The 26,787-nt window shown below is 39.1% G+C and overlaps 4 protein-coding genes across 5 annotated transcripts in view; 2 read left to right on the top strand and 2 right to left on the bottom strand.

Moving 5' to 3' along the window:
* Positions 1 to 1,376, bottom strand: part of LOC133982449 (intersectin-2-like) — a gene marked incomplete in the record, with an annotated part of 32,843 nt that extends 31,467 nt beyond the window's left edge. The window contains 1 exon segment of the mRNA XM_062421504.1: positions 1,172 to 1,376.
* Positions 1,377 to 2,022: 646 nt separating this feature from the next.
* On the top strand, positions 2,023 to 11,313 carry gcfc2 (GC-rich sequence DNA-binding factor 2). 2 transcript variants are annotated; one of them, XM_062421454.1, is made up of 18 exons: positions 2,023 to 2,381; positions 2,683 to 2,784; positions 3,502 to 3,660; positions 3,913 to 4,167; positions 4,482 to 4,582; positions 4,837 to 4,982; positions 5,232 to 5,415; positions 6,534 to 6,657; positions 7,186 to 7,237; positions 7,427 to 7,524; positions 7,793 to 7,992; positions 8,091 to 8,235; positions 8,506 to 8,627; positions 8,881 to 8,957; positions 9,093 to 9,159; positions 9,285 to 9,428; positions 9,550 to 9,686; positions 10,611 to 11,313. In XM_062421454.1, the coding sequence occupies exons 1-18, from the start codon at positions 2,060 to 2,062 to the stop codon at positions 10,741 to 10,743; spliced, it is 2,568 nt and encodes an 855-aa protein (XP_062277438.1). In that variant the 5' UTR covers positions 2,023 to 2,059; the 3' UTR covers positions 10,744 to 11,313. The 2 variants fall into 2 exon arrangements, with proteins under 2 accessions (XP_062277438.1, XP_062277431.1); XM_062421447.1 differs by having other exon boundaries at positions 3,910 to 4,167.
* Positions 11,314 to 11,888: 575 nt separating this feature from the next.
* Positions 11,889 to 19,560, bottom strand: LOC133982389 (saccharopine dehydrogenase-like oxidoreductase). The gene is made up of 12 exons (XM_062421435.1): positions 19,283 to 19,560; positions 17,330 to 17,442; positions 16,679 to 16,759; positions 15,883 to 16,012; positions 15,703 to 15,752; positions 15,358 to 15,488; positions 14,963 to 15,080; positions 14,402 to 14,521; positions 14,181 to 14,237; positions 13,888 to 13,999; positions 13,554 to 13,635; positions 11,889 to 13,286 (listed from the first exon to the last, which is right to left on the bottom strand). Exons 1-12 carry the CDS (start codon positions 19,479 to 19,481, stop codon positions 13,196 to 13,198), a joined length of 1,284 nt encoding a protein of 427 aa, XP_062277419.1. The 5' UTR covers positions 19,482 to 19,560; the 3' UTR covers positions 11,889 to 13,195.
* A 408-nt stretch (positions 19,561 to 19,968) lies between these two features.
* Positions 19,969 to 24,812, top strand: tfb2m (transcription factor B2, mitochondrial). The gene is made up of 10 exons (XM_062421424.1): positions 19,969 to 20,096; positions 20,862 to 21,228; positions 21,692 to 21,881; positions 22,170 to 22,261; positions 22,360 to 22,513; positions 22,662 to 22,810; positions 23,129 to 23,218; positions 23,611 to 23,670; positions 23,787 to 23,935; positions 24,089 to 24,812. Exons 2-10 carry the CDS (start codon positions 20,941 to 20,943, stop codon positions 24,276 to 24,278), a joined length of 1,362 nt encoding a protein of 453 aa, XP_062277408.1. The 5' UTR covers positions 19,969 to 20,096; positions 20,862 to 20,940; the 3' UTR covers positions 24,279 to 24,812.
* Positions 24,813 to 26,787: the final 1,975 nt, after the last annotated feature.

The following is a 26,787-nucleotide window of genomic DNA, read 5'->3' as shown; positions in this document are numbered from 1 at the left end:
TTCAGCATGAGTCTCACATCAGGAAGCCCTCTATACTGAATTGTTATGCTGTGCACTGTATTGAAAAACTCTCTCTCACCCTTATAATACTCACATTAATACTACACTAATATTATCATTTCATGAAAACAAGGATATTGACAAGGCTCTAAGGCTCTGAGCTTCACCATTTCAGACAGCTTATCAGTGTCAGACAGCTTAACCATGATATTTGCATGGGAAAGGACACCAACACTGCATCTGACAATAATGCATCAATGTTATACTGCTGTACTTAACACTGAAGATATTTAAGCAATTACGCAAAGAAATATGTCACTTTTCATTTCAATTCAATGATTCTGAGCTGCTCCAGTAAATGCAGACACTAGGTAACAGTGCTAGTTATATTAAGACAATTCAATAAATTTTGGCCCTAATAAATCTCTTTTTGATGGGCGGATTTGCACTAAGCATTGCATTTACAATTATTGTACTAAGTAAAATCCACTTGAATATGTAAAAATGGTCAATTACTATAGGAAAGATATGATAACATAGACACCTGCACTGCTCTGTTCTGCATTGCTTGTAACTATCAGTAATGTTGGGGGTGATGCTTTTCTCTGTAGCGGCTCTGATTATGTTTATTATTGCTGTATGTATATATATATATATAATGATCTCAAAAGATAGACATGACTGAGTACACCTACTCTATTGAGGGCCACAGATTGCCATCATTGACAGTTTCAAACTAACTCATACCTCCCCATGTGATGAACTGATAGAGTAACATTCCCTGATCACTTGTCACCAGCCTGCCTCCAACCTGCTCAACTAGTTTCAACCGAGAGGAATTTAGGAGACTTTCCTGCAAATCTGCCTTTACAAACTTGCCACCTATGAGCTCACCTTGGTTCACTTTTACTAAAGTAAGCAATAAATAACCTTCGTCTAAGTCTTAACAACACCCATCTCCTGTTTACTGAAATCATATAACTTAGCTAGCTAACTCCCATCCCAGGCTGTTGTGAGGACATCAGCATCATTCCCCCTTTTAAAGATTTAGTTTCACATGCTTGCATCAGTGAAGACAAACATTAACAGATGAAACGTTACATGGTTTAAAAGTCTATATGACACATTTAAACACCCAATGGAAACATAACCATAACAATATCAAACTTACACTCATGCTTAGATAAGCAGTTTCGCTTGCGTACCACCAAACGGCCAACAAAACCAGCAACTTCCCAGCTTTGGAGGGGCCTGAAGTTATCATCCACCACTTCTGAACACTTTCCCGGAAAAACCGAAGAGTTTTATATCCGAGGTGAGCAGAAAATTGTGACAGAAAATGCTCAAGTTTAGCGGCTACTCCTTAATAGGACCTGTTGCTGACAGCTCGGTGTGTCACACCAACAACATGGCTGACGGCGAGTGATCGGCTGCCTGCTGTTAACGGCTGACTGTCCGCCGAGGGGAGGAGAGAGAGAAGGGGAGGAATAAAAAGTTCAACAGATGGAGAGAGAGAGAGGGGGAACAATTGATGGGAGGAAGATAGGGTAGAAGACAATACAAGAACTAGTCTTTAAAAAAATCATATTAAGTCCCACATTCACTTGAGTTGCTCTAACGTTTTGAGTACATTGATTACATTTTAGTACAGAAACTCGCCTAACTGTTGATGGTTTACATGGTAACAGATTAATATACCCTGTACCAACAGCCACACAAACATTAATCATTTATAACAATACTGTGCCCATTTATGTAGTAGAACACGTGGTCCCGATAAAGATGGCCTATCTGAGGAGTAATAGGGGCCAGCATTACAGCATACTACAATATGTGACTATATTTTAATTCATAATACTATTTACAAGTCTGAAAAGTTGTAAAAAAACAAACAAACAAACAAACACACACCTTCACTTATGTTTGTTACATTCGCACTACATAACCCACAGTGCATTGCGGTCAATTTACGTTCCGTTGGGCGACTCGACGTGTGACGTCATCATATTTTGCGACCCAGCTACCTAGCTAGCACCTGCCTTGTGCTTGGAAACTCGAAATGTTCAACAAGAAGCCCCGGAGGAACTTTAGGCAGAGAAAAGGAGACTCCAGTGACGAAGAGGAAGAGCAGCAGAACGACAGGGATGGAAAGGAAAGCGAGAAAACAGCAGTTGTGGTAAATAAGCCGTTTAAAGTGGCCCATGGCCGCGGCATCTCTTGCAGCTCTAAGCGGGAAGCGACACCACAAAAGCCCGACAGCAGTGACGGAGAGGACGGGGAGACGCTGGAGCTGACAGCGGAGGAAGAAGAGACGAGGGAAGACAAAGATGGGGTTAAGAAGAAGACAAAGTCAGTCCTCAGTTTTTCAGAGGACAAAGAAGGTAATTGAGTTTAAATGTAGTTGTTTTGCTGTCAGCATTTCAAAGATGAACTCCAGTCAAAAGTTTACTTAATGGCAGCTGACGTTAGACCAACGTCGAGCCAAAATGAAACATAAAATGTATTGGACCGAATATAGCGGATCATAATTCATGTCATATGATATTATCGTCAGTTACAGGGTCTCCATCACCTGTGCTAACTGCTCAGCAGGGTCCCAGGTTCACTGCATGTCAGTAGGGTTTAACTCCATCATCCTCATATCTCCGATTTTCTTTTTTTTTTTTTTTTTTATCAATTTAGCCCTTGAACCAGAGTTTAGACTGAAGAAGTCATCGGATAAAGCTGTGCTGTTCCAAGTCAAGAGGAAGCAGGCTCCAATTGCCAGGACCATCAACAGCACTGGTAAGTACTTACCTGGATGTGTAAGCACTGGTGACCATTACAAACCCGCAGGTCACTGTGATAGTTGTTCTATGTCTCGCACAAATGATAACTCTCAGTCTCTGTAGAGTATAAGGTTAATTACCGGTTTGTATTGATATACAAGGGCAGGGTGTAGGCAGTGTGTCCACACACACATATCATCCAATTACAACTTTCTGCGGAGGGATGTGTCAATAATTGGTGTATGTAAAGTACCAGTCAAAAGTTTTCCAGATACAAATACAAATGCCAGTAATATAGTTGGTGTAGTGATGCACACTTACACACTTTTATTTATATATTTATTATGATGACAAACATGTACTCATGGATTCAAAGAAAAAGGTGGGTAATAATAATAATGATACTTAACATCCCCCTCAAGACATGATTTGCATACTTGACGACGATTGGCTCCAAACTAGTTGTGATCTTACAAATCATGCTTGTAGGTACACAGAGAGACTTTCCACTTATAACAGATGAATGTGAAAACAGTCCTCTGCACCTGCATCATTTTGCATAGTGAAGCTCATTCAGCAGAGTGCACAAGAAGAAAAACTTCTACTATAATTATACCATTTTCAAAATGTTATTTCCAGTATACTGTACATCTAGATGACAATATTGGCCAACATCACCATACGTTGAATGTTTTTATTTTGACATGTCAAATCCTTGTCGCTCCCGTATCAGCTGGTGGAGGTGTCCCACAATCTGGTTCTCCTCGACAAGATTATGGCAGCCAGGCTTCACCACATAGTCTTCACCACAGTGATGATGAAGATGAAGAAGAAGATGGTTCCAGGTCTCCCTCATCTAGTTCAGATTCCAGCTACTCTGCTACTAAACCAGGTATGTGTATTGGTGGGTGTATGATATATATAAATAGATATTGGTGTGTGTGCGCATTAAAGTTTAAAGAATAGACAAAAGCTTAAGCACATTACTTAATTAGTGCTGCATGATATGGGGAACATATTGTATAGAGTGCTCAATAATTTTGTTGGACATCATATTTCTGTACACATTGCACATCGGCTATGTGTCTGTCTGCCATACAGGCTCCTGACTTCATATTTTGCACATTTGTTTTGTATCCAGCAGTTATTCCTAATGCTAAAGAGATTAAGGCCGCCAGGAGGCATCGTCGTGCCACACGAGCCAAGAAAGAGTTCATCCCCCTAAGTAAAGATGGTCAGAGCTCCCCTGGTAGCACCCCGGATCACTACAGCAGGGAAGACGACGATGATGACAAATACAGAGTTGACGTTGACGATGATGAGCCAGACGATCACGAGAGAAGAATAGAGTTTGCCCCACAATTAAAAAGCATCAGAGAGAGGATTGCTGAGAAACTTGGTATGAGAGAGATGGACAAAATGGGAGATAGGGTGGAGAGGGAAGAAGGAGAGAGAGGCCAGTAGATGGAGGATGGAGGTGTGGAATAGAGAAGGCAGAGGGTGAAGGGTGAGTATAGGGAGAGGGAGGGGAGAGGAAAAGGATAGAAGGGAATATATGTGGAACGAAACAAGGACAGAGAAAAAAAAGAGAACACTACAAGAGTATGTGAGAGTAGATATTAGGCCAGCTAGAAACAACAGTCTGTATTTCGCCAAACTGTGGGGATGTGTTCCTTCAAGTTACTATTTTGTATGTGTGTTTGTGCAATCTAGGAGGGAGTGATGGCAGTCTGTCAGGATCTGATGAGGACGAGCAGGAACTTTGGGAGGAGACACAAATTGGGAAGGGTGTCAAGAGACGGCCAGGCGAACAGGTAAGAGAGTATATTAAACATACTGTTGTTGTTTTTTGTTTTTTTCCATTTTCTTCCTGCTCTTTCTTACCTTTTTCTTTTATGTAAGTCTTTGTCTCTCTTTATAATTTTCTTGATCCATCTGTTACTATATCAGACATTCTGCTATTGTGATTTTGTCATACTGGTATCAACAGTTTCCCCCATCTGCTGCTTTCTTCTGTGCTTCCATTTTGACGTCCTTTATTTTCTCTTCCTTTTCTTCTTCCCTTCAGAGCCCATCTGGCAGTGAATCCAGTAACTACAGCAGCAGTAGCTACAGGCGAGAGAGACAAAGACAAAAGAAGAAATCAGCAGGGGTCAAAATCCCAGAGCTTCCAACAGTCACTGTCTCAATGGTGAAGAGGAAGATCAATGGAAAGTGAGTTTCCTTCAGCTTTATTTGGCTTTAATCTCATGAATTTGAACTGTTTTGGATAATATTTTTATCACGTGATTAATTTATTGTTACAATAATATTTACTAATAGTTTTTCCAAAGTCAAGAATGAGCTTCTCCAAGCTTGTATTTCCTAATACATTTTTCAGCCTCTGAATTTTTATTATTTCACATTTCCAAGCATCGCGTGTTGTAATCAAACACAATACAACACTCTGTTTTCTCTCCCCAGACTGGACTCCCTGAAGGAGGTGCACAGAGCGCGGCGAGCTGAGCTGAGTAGGATGGAGGGTGATGTTGAGAACGCAAGATCCTCTGCAGAGATTCTGGAGGAAAGTTCCTCAGAAAGCCAGCTCAGGTTTTACAGGGCCATGAACCTTTATGCCCACAACTTGGTGGAGTGTCTACGGGAGAAGGTAAGGGATTAATAAATCCACTCTGTTTATCACATTATAAACTGAAACTTGTAATGTTATAACGCAACACTAATGCTTTTTTCTTTTTCTTTAATGGCAGCAATACACTTCTGTAATAAATGGCTGCAGCTTCTCCTGACTAAGAAATATATGTTGTTTCTTCAAGTGCTGGAAAAGCGAAGGGAGTTAGTGCCAAAGCTAGCAACAAATTGGGTTAGCCTAACCTAAAGACACTAAATAGAGAAATAGAGAACGGAGAAATGTGTGGCTGCTGAGATCATTCTGTCCTATAACATCCATCAAATTTTATTTTTTCCCCACTGCGACTAATCGATAAGTTGAAGATAATGTATGATTTCAGTCAACCAAGATTTTCTTTGGTTTTCTAGTCATACAGACCAGCATCCTCATAGTTTGGTTTCTCAATCAACCACTGTCAAAAAACAAAATTGTCTTTTCCCAGCATGATAGGTTGTATTATGATTTGCAATAATTCATCAATTCATGAACTTATTATTTATTTACTTGGCAGCAGTAGTTGTGCTATTCTTCTTTTACTGTTGAGTTTTTTTTTTTACTTTATTGTGAAGACCTTTAAATTTAGTTTAGGAAAGGGCTATACACACAGAAATTAAACACCCTACAACATTATTACGACATATTCATATGCCAGTTAGGATTCATGTGGTTATTTAAAGTCGACTAGGCTCCCTTAGATGGATGTATGGCTCGCCTTCATATTTTCCCAGGTGACCGAGTTGAGTTTCTGAAGGACCTTCCAGAGAGTTTCCTGCTCTGAAGACCAGAGTCAGCGATTATTTGACTAATTTGGGCAGCTGAATCTTCAATTTATTTTTAGATAAAGTTCAAATAAAATTTAAAATATATACACTAACATTTTTAAGTGCATTAGGAAGAGATCTATTAGGTCAAGTTTCTCAGACATAGATTAAGACTAGTCCTAGACCAAAGACAAGATTCTGTGGAAATATCCATTAAGAAATAACTCTAGTCTTGGACTACAGTTAATCCCTGTCCAAAACATCGTCCCTTAACGTTAATCTTTTTTGTTTGGTAAATTGTTCATTTTCTGACTGCAGCCAATTTGTTGACTGCAGGTTGTTGAGATCAACTCATTGGAACTGGAGCTGCACACTCTGCTGTCTGACCAGATGGAGGCGCTGTTGGCCCAGAGACAGCAGAAGATCAGGGCGCAGGCCGAGCACCTGCAGCAGCTCAGCTGTGAGTGGTGTGTGTGTGTGTGTGTGTGTGTGTGTGTGTGTGTGTGTGTGTGTGTGTGTGTGTGTGTGTGTGTGTGTGTGTGTGTGTGTGTGTGTGTGTGTGTGTGTGTGTGTGTGTGTGTGTGTGTGTGTGTGTGTGTGTGCGCTTGTGATGAAACTGGAAACATTACTTGTGGTTTTTAATTTTTAATGCATTTTTTAAATGTTTTACATGTAGTTGCAGGATGAGCCATGCTTGTATGTTCCTTGTCATTCTAGATCCTAGAAAATAAGAGACTACATTTCAACCACAAATTAAAGTCTTGATGAGTGAAACGTTTAAAATGACTTTTTAAATCTATGTCTGAGTGTGGACCCACACTTTGTCAGTGCGCCACCAAAAAAAGTGTTAGTTAGTTCCTAGCATTTTTAGGCCACAGCTCTGTGGTGTGGTTATGAAAAGTGATGGGAAGAAATATGCACATTTCAAGACACCCTGGCATTCGAAGGCAAAAGATTAGATTAACTGTGTTTTTCATTTAACTTATAGACCGTACAGATGAGCAGAGAGGAAGCTCTACCAGTGGCACGGAGACTCAAGGGTGAGTGAAGTAAAAATATCCTTCATGATACATTTCCCTTGTTTGGTTATTGATTTATTCATATATTGAATATGTTCTGTTTATTAGCAACAAGACTGCTGTAATAGTACATTATAAATACTTACTTTAATAAAATCCAGGTTGACAGGTATTTATAAAATCTGTTTTGATATTTGTCTCATGTTGCAGCAAGACAGGCACTGGTGTTAAAACTGAGGAAGACTTTGATATACCTGAAGACACACAGCCTTCAGCAGAGGAGGAAGAACAGCTGCAGAAGCAGAGAAGTGAGGAGAAAATCAATCTTTTTAGTTTCTTTTATCAGTTCTGCTAAACAACTTATCAAATTTGACAGTAAAAACACTGTCATCAGGTAATATACAACAACAATAGTAGCTGTTGTTAGCACTGGTAAAAGATCACTTTGAACATTTGTCACTTCTCCCATAAACTGTCTTTTTCTGTTCAGGCTCCCATTGTCCAGGCTGATTTATTTGACCCCTGTGTTGCTTTGTCTGACACTGTGTTACTTCTTCCTCTCGGTTCCCTCTCCAGCTGACATCCTGTTGAGGTCCCAGGCAGTGTTTTCTGACGTTCAGGACGAGTTCTGCGACGTGAAAAAGATTCTGTCTCGCTTTGAAGAATGGAGAGGATCCTACTCTGACTCTTACCACAACGCCTACATTGCTCTGTGTCTGCCCAAGTTGCTGAACCCCGTCATAAGACATCAGCTGATGGCGTGGAACCCTCTAAAGGTACTTAAACACATGGACACACAAAAAACAGAGGCTGACTCATACATACACACAGCAGTAAACATCTGTCTTACAGTATTTTTGTGTGTGTATGTCAGGATGCTAGTGGCGACTTTGAAAATCTCCCATGGTTCACAGCAGTGGAGACCTTTTGTCATGGACACAGCCATGAGGAGCTAGAGCACACAGACAGACAGACGCTGTCTAATGTCATAGAAAAGACTGTCTTATCCAAAATAACAGGTAACATACACTCTCATCTACCCACTGTACTAATTTCTTAGTCAAAAAGTAGTCAATAAATATAGGATTTTAAAATGTAGTGAAAGAGCAGATTGAGGCTGGAACTTAGAAATAAAATCAATAACTTTCCTCACACTCCTATCAAGTTTGCTGTTCAGTCACCTTTGTACAATCCCTCCATACCCAATCTTCCACCTTATTTGTCTGTTTTGGGCCACAGATGTGTTAAATTCCAAAATCTTCATACTTTATTTTGCTCTTTCTGCTCAGCCTTTGTGGAGCTGGTGTGGGATCCCATGTCCCTCTGTCAGTCAGTCTGTCTAACTGATGTTTGTCACAGACTCAAGGAAGACTATTCAATCTTTGAAGGAGAGCAGAGCAAACCAGTGAAGGTAAAGCCAACACATACACATGTTGCTTATATATAGCTGTCAACACAGAAATCCTCCTTCCCGCTTCAATCCTGCATTGCTTTTTACACATTTTTGTTAAGCAACAAACCCCAAGACATCATGCTATAAAGTGCTTTAACTTTTGAGAGCTGTTGCAAAACCAGCTTTAATTCACAAGGAAATGCAGTGTAATACACCAGATAAATAATACATTAATGTTTTCGTTTACTGTGTGTATTTGTGTCCCCTTCAGGCACTCATAGAGGCTGTGGTTGGCCGACTGAGGAGTTGCGTAGATGAAGAAGTCTTCATCCCCCTGTACCCCAAAAAGTCCGTTTTTTCTCGCTTCCTAAACTGTGAACAATTGATTAAAATCAGTTTCATCAAAATAGTCTCAAATAACTTTTTATGGTTTTTCCGATCTCTTATTTATACTGTTTTTTGTTTAATTTTCTCTTTTTTAAGGTTCCTAGAAGACAGGTTGTCCCCTCAGAGTTGCTTCAGGGACCAACAGTTCTGGACAGCCATAAAAGTATGACTCACTCGCACTCACATCACTTTAAAACACTAGTTTATATTGTTTCAGTCTTTCCATGTGGGCAGAGCTTAATGTTGCCAAGCTGGTGTTTGTTAATCATCTTTTTTTGTTTATGTTAGCTTCTAGGTAACATGGGGAAATGGGATTTGCTGCTTCCTGAGTCTGTTTTGAAGGAGCTGATGTTGGACAAACTGCTGAACCGATACCTGATGATCACCCTGTGCAGTCAGACATTGTCCAGTGATGTTAATGCATGCAAAAAGGTATTTGAAATATCTCATTTTAACATGGAATGTCTGTATTTATGTTATTGGTCTGTATTTATGTGGTGGTGTTATTGCTGGTCTTGATAATGCTCTAGTTGTTTGTGGCCTGTCTCTCCAGATAGCGGATAGTCTGCCACTCTCCTGGTTGAGGGAAGAGAATGTCTGTTTGCCTCAACTCCAGTCAGTCAGAAACCACCTAGTTGAAAAAGTCCATAAGATCTGCAAACAGCAGCCTCCTGAAGATCCAAACACGAGGTAATAAAACAGCATGTGTGTTTTATGGGAGGACAATTTTTTTGTCATTATGTAACTTTCAAAGACGTTTATTTATTATTATCCCTTTTAATTATAACTTTTTTTCAAACAAGTCCTACGGACCCCCCCTTGGGTCACATGGTAGAAAAAACCCCTCAATGTGTAAATCTGTGTGAATGGGTTTCTAAACCATGCCCTCGGATTCAGTCACAGGATTAGATGCTTCCTTCTGTTCTTCAGTGATTGGATCAGTCTTGCATGGACTGTGATGACCACATCCGCCAAGTAAATGCAATTTAATCAAGATTTAAGAGCAGATTTAACGATAGTTAATTGAGTTAAATTTATTTAGCTTTTCCTATTTTTACTCTGAAAGATATTGAGTGTTTCACATTGTAGTAGATAACTCTGTCTGTTGTTTGTTTTGTGTATGTTTGTGTAAGTATTGCCAAAAACAATAAAAACAAAGTAAAAATGATTTAGCTTTGTGGTTAGTCTTTGAGTTTCCAGATTTTATGTGACATTTAGCATTTATTGTGCTTTCACCTGAAAACCAACATTGAGGCGGTTTGCCAAGCAGCAGTCTGCTGTTAAGTCGAGGTAAAATTGAATTTTACTGGGCGGACAGATTGTTAATCCGGTTGCACATATTTACAGCTTTGTTTCTACCATGTGACTCCAGGGGGGCTCCATAAAGTCCTGTTACTTTTTACTTACTTGAAAATACTGTATCTTTGTGGTTACTTAATGGTGCCCCTTATCATCAGCTTCATAGTGTTCAAAGTGACAAAAGTGGCTAACTGTGACAGTGAATTTTAGTTTAAATGGTTTTCTTTATAAATCCATTCAGAGATCATGACATTTCTCAATACATCAATTACAACATAATTGTAATGATCTAATTCATACATGTTTCCTTTCCAGGTCTGCTGTGGTTGAAGTGCTGCAGGTTCTGAGTAGAATCAGGTGCCATGACTCTATCATGGCTATAGCAGAGAAATACCACTACGAAGATGCCATCTACTCTCACCAGCTGCTGAATCAAGAAACAGTATGAACAACAAACGCTGTGGACATGAAGAGGGATCAAACAGCAAACACAGTACACTCTGAGATGAACTGGAAGGAATTGTCGTCTAGTTCTGGGTTGTTTAAGTTTGCCCGGTGCATTGGATGCAGACTAACAACATTCACTGGTTAATGAAAAACATATGTCCTTTGCTCCGCTTCAAATTTTTCAATTGCTGAACTGAATCACATGGGGGACAGAAAATGAGCCGTTTGGGCAAAGATGTCATCTTTGTGCTGTGCTAGTCAGACCAACTCACACATTACACACTCTCAGGTCAGAGATGAAGTGAAACTAACGACAGAATAAAAACATTAATAAATTCTATAATGCAGACTGTATTCATATCCAATACTACATGTGAGTTGCAGCTACTGTAATATGACAACAAATCACCTCTAGATTATTACCAGCAAACTGCCAACAGAAGTTGTGTGTGTATGAGAGAGGGGTTAAAGAACTGACCTCTGGGATCATGCTTTAGCCATAAACAATTGCTGTCTTTTTGTACAGGAGATAAATGTGTTTTTATGAATAAATATTTGAATTTCATAAATACATTTTAGTTTTGTCTCATTCAAATACAGTGCTCAACTTCTGAGTTTGTAAGACGTGTTAAAGTGACTTGCCAGCGTCTACAGATTTCACACATTGAGACGTGACATGAAAACAAGATTATGACTCTGCCGCCTCTTTAAGATGTGAGACTCCTTTATAAGTCAGTGATTTAGAGTATGCACAATGAACCAGTATCACGTTGACATTAGATACCTTGATTAATGGATCTTAAATGAAGGACTTCGATCTCAGTACTATGATTTTTGTAATGTCAATTGGTGAGAGTAAGATGATGACTACCAGTCCAGTAGATCACAAACTAAACTTGTGATCTCATAGGACAATCTGTTAAAATTTAAGAGGACTGTATATAATAAATATAACTATACATATAATAAATTAATCGATTTTCATCATAGGCTTTTATTAATGTAAACCACTGATCATGATAAACCTATGGGACGGAGTGCATTATGGGCATTACGCTCATCTAGAAATTTGATTTTTTATTTTTGTTTTTACACGTATTCATTAAGTTGTGTGTGGTCTGTTAAGAAAGACACAAGACTCATATCTGTTAGCAGAGTTGGCTTTATTTAGGAGGCAAAACAAAGCAAAGCAAATCAAACCACAGACTAAACCCCAAAACATAGCCTGTCACGAGCAGCATAACACTCACAAACTCAAACGTCTAAAACATGTCTGGACTAATATAACATTACTGTGTAGAACGATGCCAGTCCATAAGAGCAACAAGACCTTCAGATAAAAAAGAAACAAAAACAAATGAGCTTTTCACACACACGTTAACTCAACAGCAGAGACGATGCTGGCAAGGCTCAAAGGCAAAGGTTTAGACAGGTGAGTTTATGCTACTAAACGAAAAAAAAAAATCCAACATATTAGGACGACCTAGTGATAGTCCAACCATTAACTATCAAAAACCAAGCGATCAAGACTTCAACTAGCAGGCCAGGCCAGGAAAGGCAAGCATGTACGTGCACACACAGCAGGCTCCTATTATCTACTGACAACTCCACTGAATCAAAACAACACAAGCACAAATACCTTGCTAGTGCTACTGGGGGAGTAATGTGCTTGTGCATAAGAAGCTGCTGTATGTTACAAAAACAGAACTAAGAAAGAATGAGAGTGGATCAACTCATGTCGATGTCGACTGGTGGTCATCATTGACTCATGTTGACCTACCTCCTGTGTGACTGAATCCCAAATAGACTGCATCATGAGGGTGTGGCAATTATGAAAGGGCCATTTTTTATACTGCTTGTATCATTAGGCAATGTTTCCATTTGATCAGGCTACAATTTCTGTCTGTCGCTAACCAATTTGCTCTACCTATTTGATAATAGGGACAGCTTCATGTTTTTTTCTTATCACCTATAGTCTACATTGGCAAATGCAGAACTAACAAGTGAGGTACAAATATAAATTACAATTGAATTTTTTGATTGGGTTTACAGGCACGGTCTGAACGAAATCCTGGAATAAATCCTTTTCCATTAGCAGTAATCATGTTAGTGATGCTAAACCCATATCCACACTACTATCTCTCTACTGTCTTTGGCTTGGAAACGCTGCTGCAGTTGTGCTAATTGTCTTGCAAGCAGAGAGTTAATAGTAATGTTACATTCAAGCCAAAGGGAGACTGGCAAGTTTCTGACTAATCGAAAAAGGATAAATGTGGAAAGTATTGTCAAGAGCAGCGTTACAATTTAATCTGAAAGGGTCTCTCATCCCTATTAAAGGCTTTCATGATGAAATAGCTCTCTTCTAAAATTGGAAACTCTCCAGTTGTTATTCTGCATATACTACATAAGTGCTGAGAGAAACCTGGGGTGCGGCATCAGAGAGGGGCCAAACTTTAGATGACGGAGAATTGGATGCCGTGTTTGTTGAGGCGATCAATCAGTGTGGTTCCTGCAAAAGCTGCTCCTGGAGTGTACACTCCTCCCCTGGAAAAAGATCGATGCAAAAAAGACTTAATTAAAACCAAAATAAACTTCACATCAAGCTCACAGGAACTTTATTTTAAAAAATGGGTATGTGCTTGATTTAATTGGGTGGCTAAGATGCACTCATTCTCAGAAAACTTGACTCACATGAACACCCTTAGATATAATAATCTAAATGTGTGTCACAGGAATCAAGTTAAGTACCTGCTCGGTACAACTCCAAATAAAAATACATTTTTTTTTATTTCATTTTGGTTCATAACTCACTTCTTTGGCAAAGCTGAGCATTCGTTGAGGATTGTTAGAGCAGCCTGTACCATGGCAATGGGCGTGGCCACATATCCACACTCTAAATAATGAGACACATTACACAACCATTAGACACATTAAGAAAGGTGCTGAACAGGCCAGACTTGGTGGTGCCAGTCAATGAGCCTTGGCAAGAGAGAAACATAACATAATTATACGTATAAGTTAATTCACATTTTGTTGATGGAGGGCTTTAAAAAATATGTTCATGCAGCTAGAACTTCAGCTATCAGCTAAAGCCAAATTATAGACAAAACCTTGTGTTATAGCAGGATTATGAGTTTCCAGTTACCTGGTCCTTGAACCAGTGTGCGAATTTTTCCATTAGGTTTTCCCTGGGTGGGGTCCTGTTCCTCTGTGTATCCCTCTCCATAGAGAGCAAACCTGAAGGATGAACCCTCCATCTAATACACATAGACACACACATAAAACATATCAGAAAACAGGGTATTTTCTTCTTAAACTTGACAATCTGAAGTAAATGTTTTTTGGTTGTTTTTTTTTTTTACAGATTAATGAACAGAGATGCTCGTGAGCATTAAATGTGTATATAAGCTTTTTATTTTCTGTTCCTTCAACATCTACCTGCTTCCTAGTTGGTCCAGACTTGGAGAAGAATCCAAAGGAGAAGAACTCTGGGTGCTGAGGATCAACATACACACATTAGCACCAAAATGTTTCCAAGCACAGAGTATGTGTACTTTGACTTAACTGTGTCAGTAACAGGTAGAATATTCAGTCATACTCACTTGTGACATATAAACTGTATCATGTGTGTTGTTTCTATGCATACCACGTTCATTTACCTTGGTGAGCAGGTTGCGGCCAAAACTGAACTTGACCAAGAACCAGAACATCATGCCAGCAAACATCATCTTGATAATGTTGCCAATGCCTCCAATGCCTGCATACGCTCCATATTGAACCTACAGAGGGGTTGACAGTAACAGATTGTAGCAGCATTAGCATTATAATATCAGAGGCAGTAATAGAGTCACTGCATTAATGTTGGTACTGACTTAATCTGAAAAGAGTGTTAATGAACCATGATGGTGACGACTTTTTGGATGCTAAGTATTAAGTTTATTCCACTCTATTTACTAGTTAGTTAGACCATCAAAAGATACACATATCTCATAGGGATGAATATGTTGACAGAGCTATCATGAATATGGCTCATAGATGGTTAAAAACTGGAGGACGATGGAGACCATCTGGGATAGAAATGTTGTCTGTCACAAGAAATAAAAGAAGAATTGGAGCAGTTTGCAATCACTTTTCTTCATTTGTTTCCAACGCCAACTTTCACATATAAGAAAGGTGGATCAGAAAATTATGATTAATTGAGACAAAAGAAAAAGACTGACCGGTGTGGCCTGATGTTCCTCCACCAGGAAGCGCTGGCTTCTCTTGACAACAGAGGGATCAGAGCCCATGAAGGGCAACGCATACTGCTGGATCTCATTGCTGTAGAACAATGAACCCCTAGAAATTAAAAGAAATCACAAACATTTCAACGATTATTACGACAAACGTGTGTAGGCCAAACTGTAGTACATGCTCCCATGTGTGCTAGAGGTTGTAGGATTTAAAGCTGAGACAAAAAAAACTAAACTAAATTTTAAAAAAAGAAAAAGAAAAATTAAGAAAGAATTGTCACATCTGGATGATTATTAATTCACAGAGATGTTTCATTGTCTTTGTTTCATTTTTCAATTATGGGAAACGTTAGGGATTAATTGCTACCCACTGTCATACATACCTGCGTTTAATTTTAGCACCAACAGTCGGGAGAGGTTTGTGATTAAACTTCCTCCTAAGACTCTGAAGCTTCTGGCTGTCGGCAAAACCATAGATGGCTGACTGCCATGTTCCATCGTGGATACATCCACCCTGTGAGAGGATGACAGAGACGCATTCATTCAAAAGGAGAAAAAAGAGAGAAGAGATGAGAAATAAAATGAAGGACATGAACAAGAGAGGAAGAAAGCATTTGAGATAATGAGAAGAACAAGTGATACAAGATAAATCTTTTTAAAAAAAGAAGTGAACAAGGTGGGAGAGAATCAAATGCAGGCACTACAGATGTTGTAATGTAGTTACATACATCAGCTCCTGTGCTGACGGTCAGGAAGCTCTCCACTGCAGTTAGTGTACCTGCAGAAAAACATACAAACACCATGCTTTGGCAAACACTAAGATGAGGATAAATTATGTATTTATAGCATATATGTATATGCATGTCAGTGATTTTAATCCTTCTGTTTGTATTTCAGTATGCATGTACCCTTGAACTGGTCCCTTGTGTAGAGGACTCCCATGTCCGCAGGAATGGAGTCGAATCCACAGCTGCCTATGATGTACACTCCTTTGTCAGCTGCCTGGCTGTTGTAGTTCAATTGCATGCTCTCCAGAAACTGCACACAGGTGTACAGTTGCACAATTAGACACACATACTGTATACAAATGCTTTCTTAGTGTGCTGATAATTGAATGATTTCAATAGTGCATAGAATAACCAAAGGGTCTATTAGAACAATCGGTCTGATATGGAGATGGTAATTTATCATCTGATTTTATAAACAAAACACATTTCCAAGATAAATGTGACTATAATGCACAGAGTTAAAAGGTACAGTATAGTATATAGTATAGTAAGTATAGAGGTTTGTTTCTTAGGCAACTTCCGTCAACTTGAAATAAGGCTGTCGGAGCGCTGCCTGTCTCAATGAAACCTGCTGTATTACACAGACTGGACATCTAACAGCGAGGGAAAACTGCTATCATGCGCCCAAGTGAGAGATAATTAGTCTAACAGGCAACAGCATGAAACTCAGCATGTCTTTCATTTAATCCAAACACAAACAACAGCAAAGCCAAATGTTAGGACATCTGTACGGCAACATCCCTGCAATGTCCACTGATAACATGCAGGTGTGGACAGCTTCATGTACTGTACGTGTACCGATGAAAGGAGAAGAGGATAAAAGTAAAGTATCCCCTTTGTTTAAATGCATGATGAAATTACTGTTGCTCAAAACTAAAGCACGATACAGTACAGAAATACAGAACTACATGCATACCTGAGGCTCTCCGCAGATGTCAAGATGGTGGGCTCCATTCTCCACACAGGCTTTGACCACTGGCTCACCGTAGAACCTGTACTATACACACAAAGATGCACACTAATTAATTCATGGCGTGTTACACTTTAAAAACGTCTATTTATGTTATTTATGCTCATACATTAAAACATGAGTGGCTTTGTATTTTCAAGATTAAACACACTGTAACTGGACTTCTTTTGGCTCCAACTCTGTGCTGCCTTAATTTTAACCAGGCTGGCAAAGTTCTCCTGCTGCAACAGTGGTGACTACTGTAGTGGAAGAATCTGGTTTGAAACAAGAACCTGAATGATGCACAGGACGCAAAGCAGTGCTGTTGGAATCCTACTCTCCATTCTGACTTTAACACAAAGCGACTTATTGTGTGCTATTGGTCAGCAGCATTCATTATGTAAATGAAGGCTGCTCTATCTGTGTGTGTGACAGAGAATGAGAAAGAGAAAGATAAAGAGGAAGAGACAGACTAGCTTAGTTACACCAATGCCAACATGCCAATGTTTTGAAACAATCTTGGGAAAATCCAGTTTTCGTCATGACACTGAGCAAGTTCAGTGTTTCAAAGAAAAACAGATACAGGCACAAACATTTCTGTTGGAACTGTCCACTTACAGGCCCCACACAGTTGAGGACAATAACTGCCTGTTTGCACATGGCTGCCAAGGAGTCTGGTTCTTCTACATCTGCCACAATGATGTCCACCTCTGTCCTCAGCTCTGGCTTACCTGTAAACACACGCAGTGTTAGAGTCAGAGCTATCGTATATTTTAATCCAAATGTTTGCCATTAAACTTTCAGACATCAGTTTTTATAGTCACATAATTAAAAATATGACAATGCCATATCATTTAATCTTTTTATTCAGATGACTGTATTTGTTTCATTCTCTGACATTTAGTTTAAGCATGATGGCAACTATAATTCTACTACTACTCAACCAAAGATGCTGCTAACTTTCTAAAAATAGTTTTGTTATCATCAACATAAGGAACCATCGCATGAAAGTATGTTCATGTGTAGTCAAAGGCAACAGAAGTGTACAAAAATCATGATCACTATTTCTGTGTGGCAGAGTTAGACAAAACAAGCTTGTTGCCACAAGGTCTTGAGAGTCAAATGAAACTGAACACGAATACATTGTCTAAAAAATGTATGAACACAAGTCAAGAATTCCGAAACTGTTGTAGGATGAAATGTCTTAGATAAGGTCTTCAAAAAATTGCAAGAACAATCTAAGCTGTTTTTAAATGAGCAGTTAAAGCTGTTTGATGCCTCTGGGACATAATACAAATTTCTGTTTAAACAGACAAGTTGCTGTTTTTAGTGATTACTGAATGAGTGGACTAGCTGACACATCAGGCTGTGTGATGGCAAACAGGATTGAACAGCGGGCGGGTATGTTCCATCAGCTGTTGTACACTCCCTGAAGAGAAAGCCGGACGGGAGGGGACAACTAAATAACCAACTAATCCTCTGGAAACTCACATCACTATCATGATAACACAAGTGCTCTCAGGTCCTAATCTTGTGATGGACTTCATTTTCCATGTTAAGAGTTGTTGCATAGATACAAATCGCAAACCTGGAAAGTTACTGGCATACTAGAAATATTTAGTAGATATTTGCAACACATTCCACAAGATGATTGTATTCAGGTGAATTACATTAAGACATACTGGGGGTCTAATTATATTATTCTATTTGTGTTGTCACTTTACATGAGTGAACAAAGACAATTATTACTCTCTTATTGCTAGACAGGAAATATCACCTTGGGTTGCAACACATGATTATTTAAAATTTTCAGTTAATATTTCAGTCTTTAGATATACAGTTTTGAATTAAAAGAAAATGAACAAATCCATTTGAGAGGCTGCAACCAGAGAAAGTTTGACAATTTTGCCTTAAAAATATGATCTAAATGACAAACTGATTGTTAGAAAAGTCTAGTCTATTAATCTACAAAGAATCCAGCTGTGATATTAACCATTTGCTGCTTACAGGGTCAAGAGCTCCTCCATTCTTTACTTACTCTAGAAGTACCTCATCATTTTATTACTATCACCGTTTCGTTTGACTATAGAGCGGGTAAGCAAACTTTGATCCCTAGTGGTTACTTTATATTTGAATGAATAAAGGCAGTGCGTGCACGTTTACTCCATGCCAAAAAAGTTTAAACTGGACAACAAGGTTTGGATCCTGAGTGCTGCGCGTTATGATTACTCTCCTTTTTATATTTAACAGTGACAGTTGCTAGGAAATAATCATTTTTGTTGCTTACTCATGTGCACTTTGGAGTTAAGTAGATGGGGTCAAAGTCATATCAAAATCATCTGAATCAGAGAGGCTAATTTAGAGTAGATAAGCAATCTGGTGTAAGAAGAAAAGAAATTCTGAATATTCTTGTTAAAACATTGAAAAGGCAGCTCATAAATAAATAAAAACACCCTAAGGTTAACAGCTACACATTCATTTAAAACGTTCACTATTAAAAATCTCTATTCATGCAGGAACATAGTTTGTTATTAACAGTCTGCTACAACATGCACAATTACTGATACACACTGAGGGCTCCAGCGGCCTGCTCCAGGACTTTCTCCAGCTTCTGCTTGCTCCTGCCGGCCACGGCCCACTTTAGGTTCCCCTTCGGACCCTCGGAAACAGTCCGGGCAACCTCCTCCACCACGAACTGTCCTGTGAATCCAGAGGCTCCAAACACAACCAGGTGGTAGGGCCTGTTGGAGGATGTTTGTACACAGGCCATGGTGACAGCAGACAGACTGGAGAGGCTTGATGCGACACTGTCAGGTCCTGCTAAATGAGCCTGAGACAGGTTGCAGGCGGGTTTAACACTGCGGCTACTTCCGTAGCAACACTGTGCTAATATGAGCGTCTAATAGTCTTTAACTACCGAAACACAACAAAACTAACTCTGCTGCATTTTGTATTAAGTTTTTGAGCAGTTTATATGTACCTAGTCATATATTACTTACGCCTATTTTTCGTTTATTTTTTATCATTAACATGCTCGCTTGAAAAAAACAATAAAAAGCATGTTCTTTAAAAAAATTAAAAAGCATGTTCGTTGGAAAAAAGTACAATTACTTGAAAAATAAAATAAAAAATAAAATAATCAAATAAAACCCATCACATTTCCTTGATAACTCCTTGAGTTCTCTGATTGGTCCAGGCAGTGTCGCCGATCAATGACGTCTGTCTCATCGCGACTGCACCACCACGAGAGTTGTGAAAACAGTTCGGAGGGTCAGGATGCGGAGGGCTCAATGTCACACAGCTTTACCAGCGGACACACGGCCAGGATCAGCTGTTAAATCATAGCAGTCGTTACATCTGGATAATTAGGACAATCTACAGAGAGGTATGTCTGCTTATTTTCTGAAGATGCGACACGAAATGTATTTTAGCTGCAAGTGACACTAGCATGCGGCTAGCCAGGTATTTAGGTAACGTTATCCTCACTCAGCATTCTGCTCACAGATTGTCTGCCAGGTTATTTAATGGCTCTTTTTGGCAAGCAGATGAGCAAAGTCTGTGAACGTAGAGGATGAAGGACAGTAAATACAACTTCAGAGTGTGTTGAAAACAAATGTGAAGCAGTTAAGCTCCCCACGTGTTATCAGAGCAGATGGTACCCAGATGTTTGTGTTGCAATAACAATAACCTAATCTCAGTAAAAAAAATAAAATAAAGCTCTATTATGTATTATTATTATTTTTCCGTCTGTTGTTTTGACGCGGTTTCTGTCTTTTAATTTCTCTGTGCATCTCAAACTGAAGGTTGACTCAAGTCCACATTTACTTGTCTTACTGCTGTTACGCAGTAAGACTGTGTTTTACAAGCAGCATCATTCTGAAAAATTACATTATGATTCAAAGGAGTATCCGAAGAACTGTACGACAAATACTACAAAGGTCCAAAATTAACGTGTATCGAGCCAAACTAACATTGAGGCAACTTTCTTCCTCGATTATAACACTAGGAGGCGCACTTTACCACCCAATGATACTCTCACAGTAAACTAATCATCAGCAACTGACAGCATAAAATGTTATTTTAATGATTGCTAAATGAAGTTGTTATTCCTCATAACATTCCTTTTCTCTTTTTTCTCTATTCTCACTAGGCAAAGAGATTCTCAAGAGCCCCCCCCCCCCCCCCCCCCTCCTCCTCCTCCTTCCTTGTCAGACACCCACTGCTCCACAATGTCCACCCATATGTGTAGACTGGTGGAGTTGATGATGCACTCTGCTTGCTGTCATACCATCAGAAGTAGATCATGTTTGCGTAAGGCAGTGTTGGTTCCTTTGGGTCCCTCTAGCCTCAGTGTTCCTGGAGCTCCCATCCTTCACAGGCGGACCTACAGCCTGGACTCTCTCTCCTCAGGCCCTGGTCGGCCCACACTTGGTACAAGCTCCCAGCAGCCCCGTGCAGAGAGGACATCCCCCTCCTTAGCACTCGCACACAGGAAGCTGTCTGCTGTGGCTGTACAAGTAGGCAGTCATTTTACTTTAAAATGCGTCTTGATGAAAATGCAGCCCTAATGAAATACATACCTGTCTACTATATATTTACAGATAGTTTTTTTTAAATACTTCTCAGTTGGGTGCAAAGGTATGGGATTATTTCAACTTTTAAAGATTTAAGTAATAGAGGAAAATCTTTGAAAAAATGTATTTTCAGATATGAATCTATAATCCCCCATCTTCTCACTCATTTCCAATTAGTTTGTGTTGATTTTAGTGACAAAGAAGCAAACAATACAGCTCAAACATATGTTACCCCAGCACCGTCCACCAGCTCCTCCTAGCCTTACAGGCTAGTTTGGAGGTGTAAAACCTCCAGTATGTATTGAGCCTGTAAACAATTGTCACAGCTTCTCAATGTTTTGTGAGCATTTTTCAAATATGTTTTTGATTGTTATCAAATCGTATGCACGTATGTTTTTTCCTCCAGGGCCAACGGCGTCGTCTGTGCCTTTATGACTTCCTGGACCTTGGGGAGGTAGAGGAGAATGTACGCCGTGCTCAGTCCTGTAAAAAACACAGACACATCATAGTGGACCCAGAGCTGGCTAAGCTGGTAACAGAGCACCTGGGACCTGACCTCCAGGATGCTAAAACTGTTATCTTTGACTGTAACCCAGGTATATTTTTTCACAGTGTGAGGGTGAAAAACTGAAAGAGATTTACTGTATACATTTTTGTTCTTCTGCAAGTTTACAAGGGTCTAATGTTCATGTAAACTGGCACAGGCATTGACAAATTTGTTTTTAATTGGAGTGCATTGGTGAAAAGCAACTGCTTTGTGTGTGTTTGTATTTTAACCATTTGTGCAGGATTTATTATTCTTGTTAGCGAAAGATGATTTTTGGTTGCAAATGCAAACATTGAATTGACAGGCTATGTTTGCCTTCCTTCCTTGTCTTCCTTAGGTCCTGGTGTGATGACTAAGACAATGCTTAATGCTGGCGCTCAGAGAGTTGTGACTCTTGAGAGTGATAAGTCATTTGTACAGGAACTACAGGTACACCTTAAAGCATTTAACAGCATTTGTATCCTTAACCTGAGCTTACCCAATCCCTTGTTCTGTAGAGGAATACATTTTATATTTTAATCTTGTAGGAGTTGGAAGGTCATCTTGATGGTCAGCTGGAAGTGGTTCACTGTGACTACTTTAAACTGGACCCCATCGGCACTGGAAACCTCAGACCCCCTGTCATGTTCACTGACAAGCTTTTCACTGACCTGGGAATATCAGAAGCTAACTGGACTGATGGTGAGAAAAAAAACACACATGCATACAAAGACAAACAGTGCATCAAACCTAAAAGACTGGACTAAATGGACACTGTTCATTGTGTAGTATAGGATCCCTCTTAATTGTTGTGTGTTTTGGTGATGTATTCATATTTGTGTCTCTCTAGATGTCCCGGTGAAGGTGTTTGGCATCCTGCCCCAGCGAAATGAGCGCAGCCTACTGCTGAAGATGGTTTACGCTTTGTTTGAACGGCTATCTGTCTACAGATATGGAAGAATAGAGCTCAACTTCTTTATGAGCGAGAGGGAATACCAGGTAAAAGAACAAGAGCGTGTTAAGCTTTATCTGTAGAAATAAGGGAATGCCAGTCAAGATCAGAGTATAATCTGGTGTGTGTTTGTCATGTGGGGCAGCTCTGAGCTAATTCACATCCATACTTAATTACTACTACAGCTGCCAGTCAGTTAATTATAACCACAAGCTTGGTGATCTCTCCTGCAGATTGATTTATACTCATGTTAATCTTCAGTTGCTGCTGGGTGAAAATAGTATCAGGTAGTTTAAATGAATGTGTAATTTCTGTGTTTCTTTGGTCTTTATGTAAAGTATTTAACACAATATTTTCTCCAACAGAAACTGGTGGCGCGTCCAGGTGAAATGAGGTACTACAGAGCCTTTGGTGTCCTCTGGCAGATGGCATGTGATATTGAACTACTGCACAAGGTACAAAATGAGGGAGGGTGGCAAACACACTTTTGTGATTTTGCCAAAGTATCAAAAAAAGTGAGGTTGATATTTTAAGCTGTAGTTTAAAAGACTTTTTAGTGTTGGCTGAAAGGTGTAAAAAAAAAAAAAAAATCATGACGTAGTGCTTAATTTTATGGTGCTTTCCTGAAGGTAAAATAAACCAATTATCTAAATAAAGTATGAAATAATATATGATAAAAATAATTTCAGTGATAATACAGCTGAAATTAAAACACCTGTTACTAGAGTTCATGATTATAAGATATTTTCTCATAATTAAGAGATGAGGTTTCCAAATGTTTTTGGTTATAACACATTTTTGAGGGGAAGTCTGCCAGTGGTCAACCTCCTCATCTCTGTCTTTGCAGGAGCCTTGGGAGTCGTTTGTGACCCCTTCAAGACAAAGTGCACCTTCTACAAAAGGCCTTGTAAGGAAGAGAGCCGACTCCGTAATAGCATTGTGAACTTGATTGGTGTAGTGCATTTCATATTATGATATTTATCCCCATTCTTTGCCTGTTTTCCCGTTAACCTCTCCCCTCAGCTTCCCAATGATTACCTGTGCCTGGTGCGTCTGCGTCCACGGGCTGATCTGTTCTCTGCAGGCCTCACACCCTCCAATGCCTCCACTCTGCTGATGATGGTCAAACAGTGTCTGGCAAAGAGGAAGGTCAAGCTGATTGACAGGCTTAAGTAAGCAATGCACACACAACAATGTTGAGAGGCTATGCAGACACACTCTGGCAGCCAACTCATACACATTTATAGTATTATAGGTGGTTCCAGCTAAACATCTTCTGCATTTCTTTTCTGCTTTCTTACTCTCCCTCATCTGTATTTTTTTAGTCTCTGGTCACCAGATAGTGGGAGTAAATTGTTATCAGAAATGGAAATGCCAGAGGACATCCTGACAGGCCACGTATATCCAGAGGAATATCTTCGACTGTTCCAGCTGATGGACAAGAGCCAGGAGTTCACACAGAGCTGGCTTTATGAAGAGATCCTGGAGAATACACAGAGAGAGGGATGGGGCTAAAGTATATATGTAAGGAAATGTGCATAGATTTATTTAATCAAAGACAAAAGAAGTCCATGCAAACACATGTATAATATATTGACTGTAATATAAATAAGAAATGAATATGTCTGGTATGAAACAAGGACAGAGAAAACACATACATAAAGTTACAAATATCCATGAAAACACAATGTAATAAGAAAAATGTTCATGAAATGGACGCAGCAGAATAACTTGACTGTAAAAATACTTTTGTTACCTCACATCATACACTTCTGTTTGGAGTGACTGAAATGATGGAAATGCTTGTGTTGTTACTGTACTTTAAAGAAATGGAGGAACAGCTTGAGATGATCCTCTGTGATGTCCTTATCTGGGATTTCCATGAATTGAGATTTCAGCCAAAGAGTCAGCAGTAAAAGTGGTTCTTTCTGGGCCCGCACTTTTGATTTGTGAAAATACTTTTTGTCTGATTGCCAGCAGAAGAAAAGTTTGCTTGTAAAATGAAAGGATTTAAAAGTTGCCTAATAAATGTCATTATAATAATAATAATTATAATTTAAGTCATATTTTAAAAAATGCCGAAGAGGGCTAAAAAAAAGCCTCAGTCATGCAGATAATTCAGAAACTAGTGTGTTTTACATTTGATGGATAAGTGATTAAATTCTGCTAAAACAGTGTACTGTGACAGCAGTTATGGGAAGTTCAACAGAACTCGCCCTGTATGTATCCTGCCGTAGTATTTAATAATTTTCCAAACAGACATCCAGAGTGAAGTAGCAGGAATTGTGCAGTAAAAAGCGATACATTGTCACTAAATACCTTTTTTTTGTCTTCTAAAGTTTTGAGTATTCTACGTGAATGAATAAGCTTCTTTAAAATGTCATGTTTTATGGAGTGTATGTTGCTTGTCCAATATAATTTTTTAACAAATGAGGATTTTGATGTGTAGTTTGGGGGAGAAATTGCTTACGATCCTGTCCAGTATGTCCTCACTCCATTAGCAATCTAATTTTGAGGAGTTAGGGTGTTTTGCCCAACTAAATCTATTCCCTTTCCACAGTGAAAATGGTGATTTATCTGAGTTGGTCAAATGAAAAACGATATGAAATGATAAAAACTTGAGTTATTTGATTTCATGTAAAACATCTGTAGAGACTCTGAATTAAATTATTTTAATATTTGGTACATTTGACTTTGAAGTGTAGTTCCATTGCCTATCCTGAATCCTGTTGGATTAAAACAACAGTCAGCTGTCCATATGAACATTGTAGGAGGTTTTCCTCGCTTTAATCGTTCCTCCTGTTCATACTGGCTATTAAAAGATCATCTTATAAGGCTCAGTCTGAGTTTATCATATCAAATTGATATCTACCATATTTAGTCTTTTTTAGTATCAAATTCCTTCTTTGTGTTTCCTCAGACAGTGTTCCCCTGTTCAGCATGGCCAAAGTTACCATATGGGCAATCTGGTCAAAAGTCCAGGGGCTCTTGTGCAGAAAAGGCCCCTTAATGACGCAAGGGGGAAAAAGTGTGCTTTTTTCTTTTTCTTTTGTCAGTCTCCACAGAAATATGACATGAGGCTTGACCCATCCTCTTGATGTTGATAATTATGGTCACTCTTTGAAATCTAGTAAGTCCAAAACCAAGCTTTCCACACGACAGCAGCGTTATCCAATCAGAATAAAATAAAAGTTGTTTGGGGGACATGAGCTTCAGTGCCCTGGGGCCCCTGGGGGTACTAATCCAGCCTTGCAGTTGAGCTGCAGCAAAGGTATGGTAACAAAAAGAGGGACTTTGGTACTAAAAAAGACTAACGTTGAACGATTTACACTTGATTTGACTCATTTGGACAGCTGAAGCTTCATATTAGCTTCAGATAAAATTGTAACTATATATTTGCACATACTGAATTTTGGCCCCCATCATTTACATTCTTAGTACATTATGGAATAATCTTCTAATGACTAGTATGAACAGGAGGAATGATAATAGGGTTCATTTGGACAATTGTTTTAACCCTCACATACTGTTCTTATTCAGTCTCTTCATAGTATCCCCTCATAATTAGCCAAATTTCTGAACAACAAATCATTCATGAATATGTCATCGGTCACAGATAATAAGCGAGATTAATCCTTAATGAAGCTTTCAGAGAACTGAGAAAGTGTATTATTCAGTTTTTACACTTCTCGGTAATGGAGAAAAAAAAACTATATTAAATGTGAAGACTGCAACAGTACTTTTTAAAAAATGTTTGAATAAATATGGGTCAGACACTATAAAAAGTCATATGTATCAGCTGCACTCAAATGTTTTAAGGAGAAGTCATCAAATGTCAGGATAAAAGTAAGAAGTATTTAGAGTGTATTTACTGTTTTCAAATGTAAAAAAAGGTCACATTTGACCCTGAACAGATTGAAAAAAAATAGTGAACCTGTCCTTTAAGAGCAAACCGCAGGGAGGAAATCCCCCGCACTGACGGAGGATGGCGACACTGCAGCAGGCCTGATGAGAGCGGCGGCAC

Source organism: Scomber scombrus, chromosome 1 (genome assembly GCF_963691925.1).
Source record: "Scomber scombrus chromosome 1, fScoSco1.1, whole genome shotgun sequence".
In the NCBI taxonomy this organism is placed as follows: Eukaryota; Metazoa; Chordata; class Actinopteri; order Scombriformes; family Scombridae; genus Scomber; species Scomber scombrus.
Note: the sequence above shows the minus strand (reverse complement) of the source record. Positions and strands in the feature narration are given on the sequence as shown.

What these genes read in the sequence shown, in the direction of transcription:
- LOC133982389 (XM_062421435.1), bottom strand. Translation starts at nt 19,481, where the DNA reads ATGGCCTGTGTACAAACATCCTCCAACAGGCCCTACCACCTGGTTGTG. An exon ending in TCCTCAACTGTGTGGGGCCT is followed by an intron (nt 16,760 to 17,329) that starts GTAAGTGGACAG and finishes TTGTGTGTATAG; the next exon opens with TACAGGTTCTACGGTGAGCC. An exon ending in AGGAACATCAGGCCACACCG is followed by an intron (nt 14,522 to 14,962) that starts GTCAGTCTTTTT and finishes ACCCCTCTGTAG; the next exon opens with GTTCAATATGGAGCGTATGC.
- tfb2m (XM_062421424.1), top strand. Translation starts at nt 20,941, where the DNA reads ATGTCCACCCATATGTGTAGACTGGTGGAGTTGATGATGCACTCTGCT. An exon ending in TGAGCGAGAGGGAATACCAG is followed by an intron (nt 22,811 to 23,128) that starts GTAAAAGAACAA and finishes TTTCTCCAACAG; the next exon opens with AAACTGGTGGCGCGTCCAGG. An exon ending in ATATTGAACTACTGCACAAG is followed by an intron (nt 23,219 to 23,610) that starts GTACAAAATGAG and finishes CTGTCTTTGCAG; the next exon opens with GAGCCTTGGGAGTCGTTTGT.
- gcfc2 (XM_062421447.1), top strand. Translation starts at nt 2,060, where the DNA reads ATGTTCAACAAGAAGCCCCGGAGGAACTTTAGGCAGAGAAAAGGAGAC. An exon ending in AGAGACGGCCAGGCGAACAG is followed by an intron (nt 4,583 to 4,836) that starts GTAAGAGAGTAT and finishes TCTTCCCTTCAG; the next exon opens with AGCCCATCTGGCAGTGAATC. An exon ending in AGTTCTGGACAGCCATAAAA is followed by an intron (nt 9,160 to 9,284) that starts GTATGACTCACT and finishes TGTTTATGTTAG; the next exon opens with CTTCTAGGTAACATGGGGAA.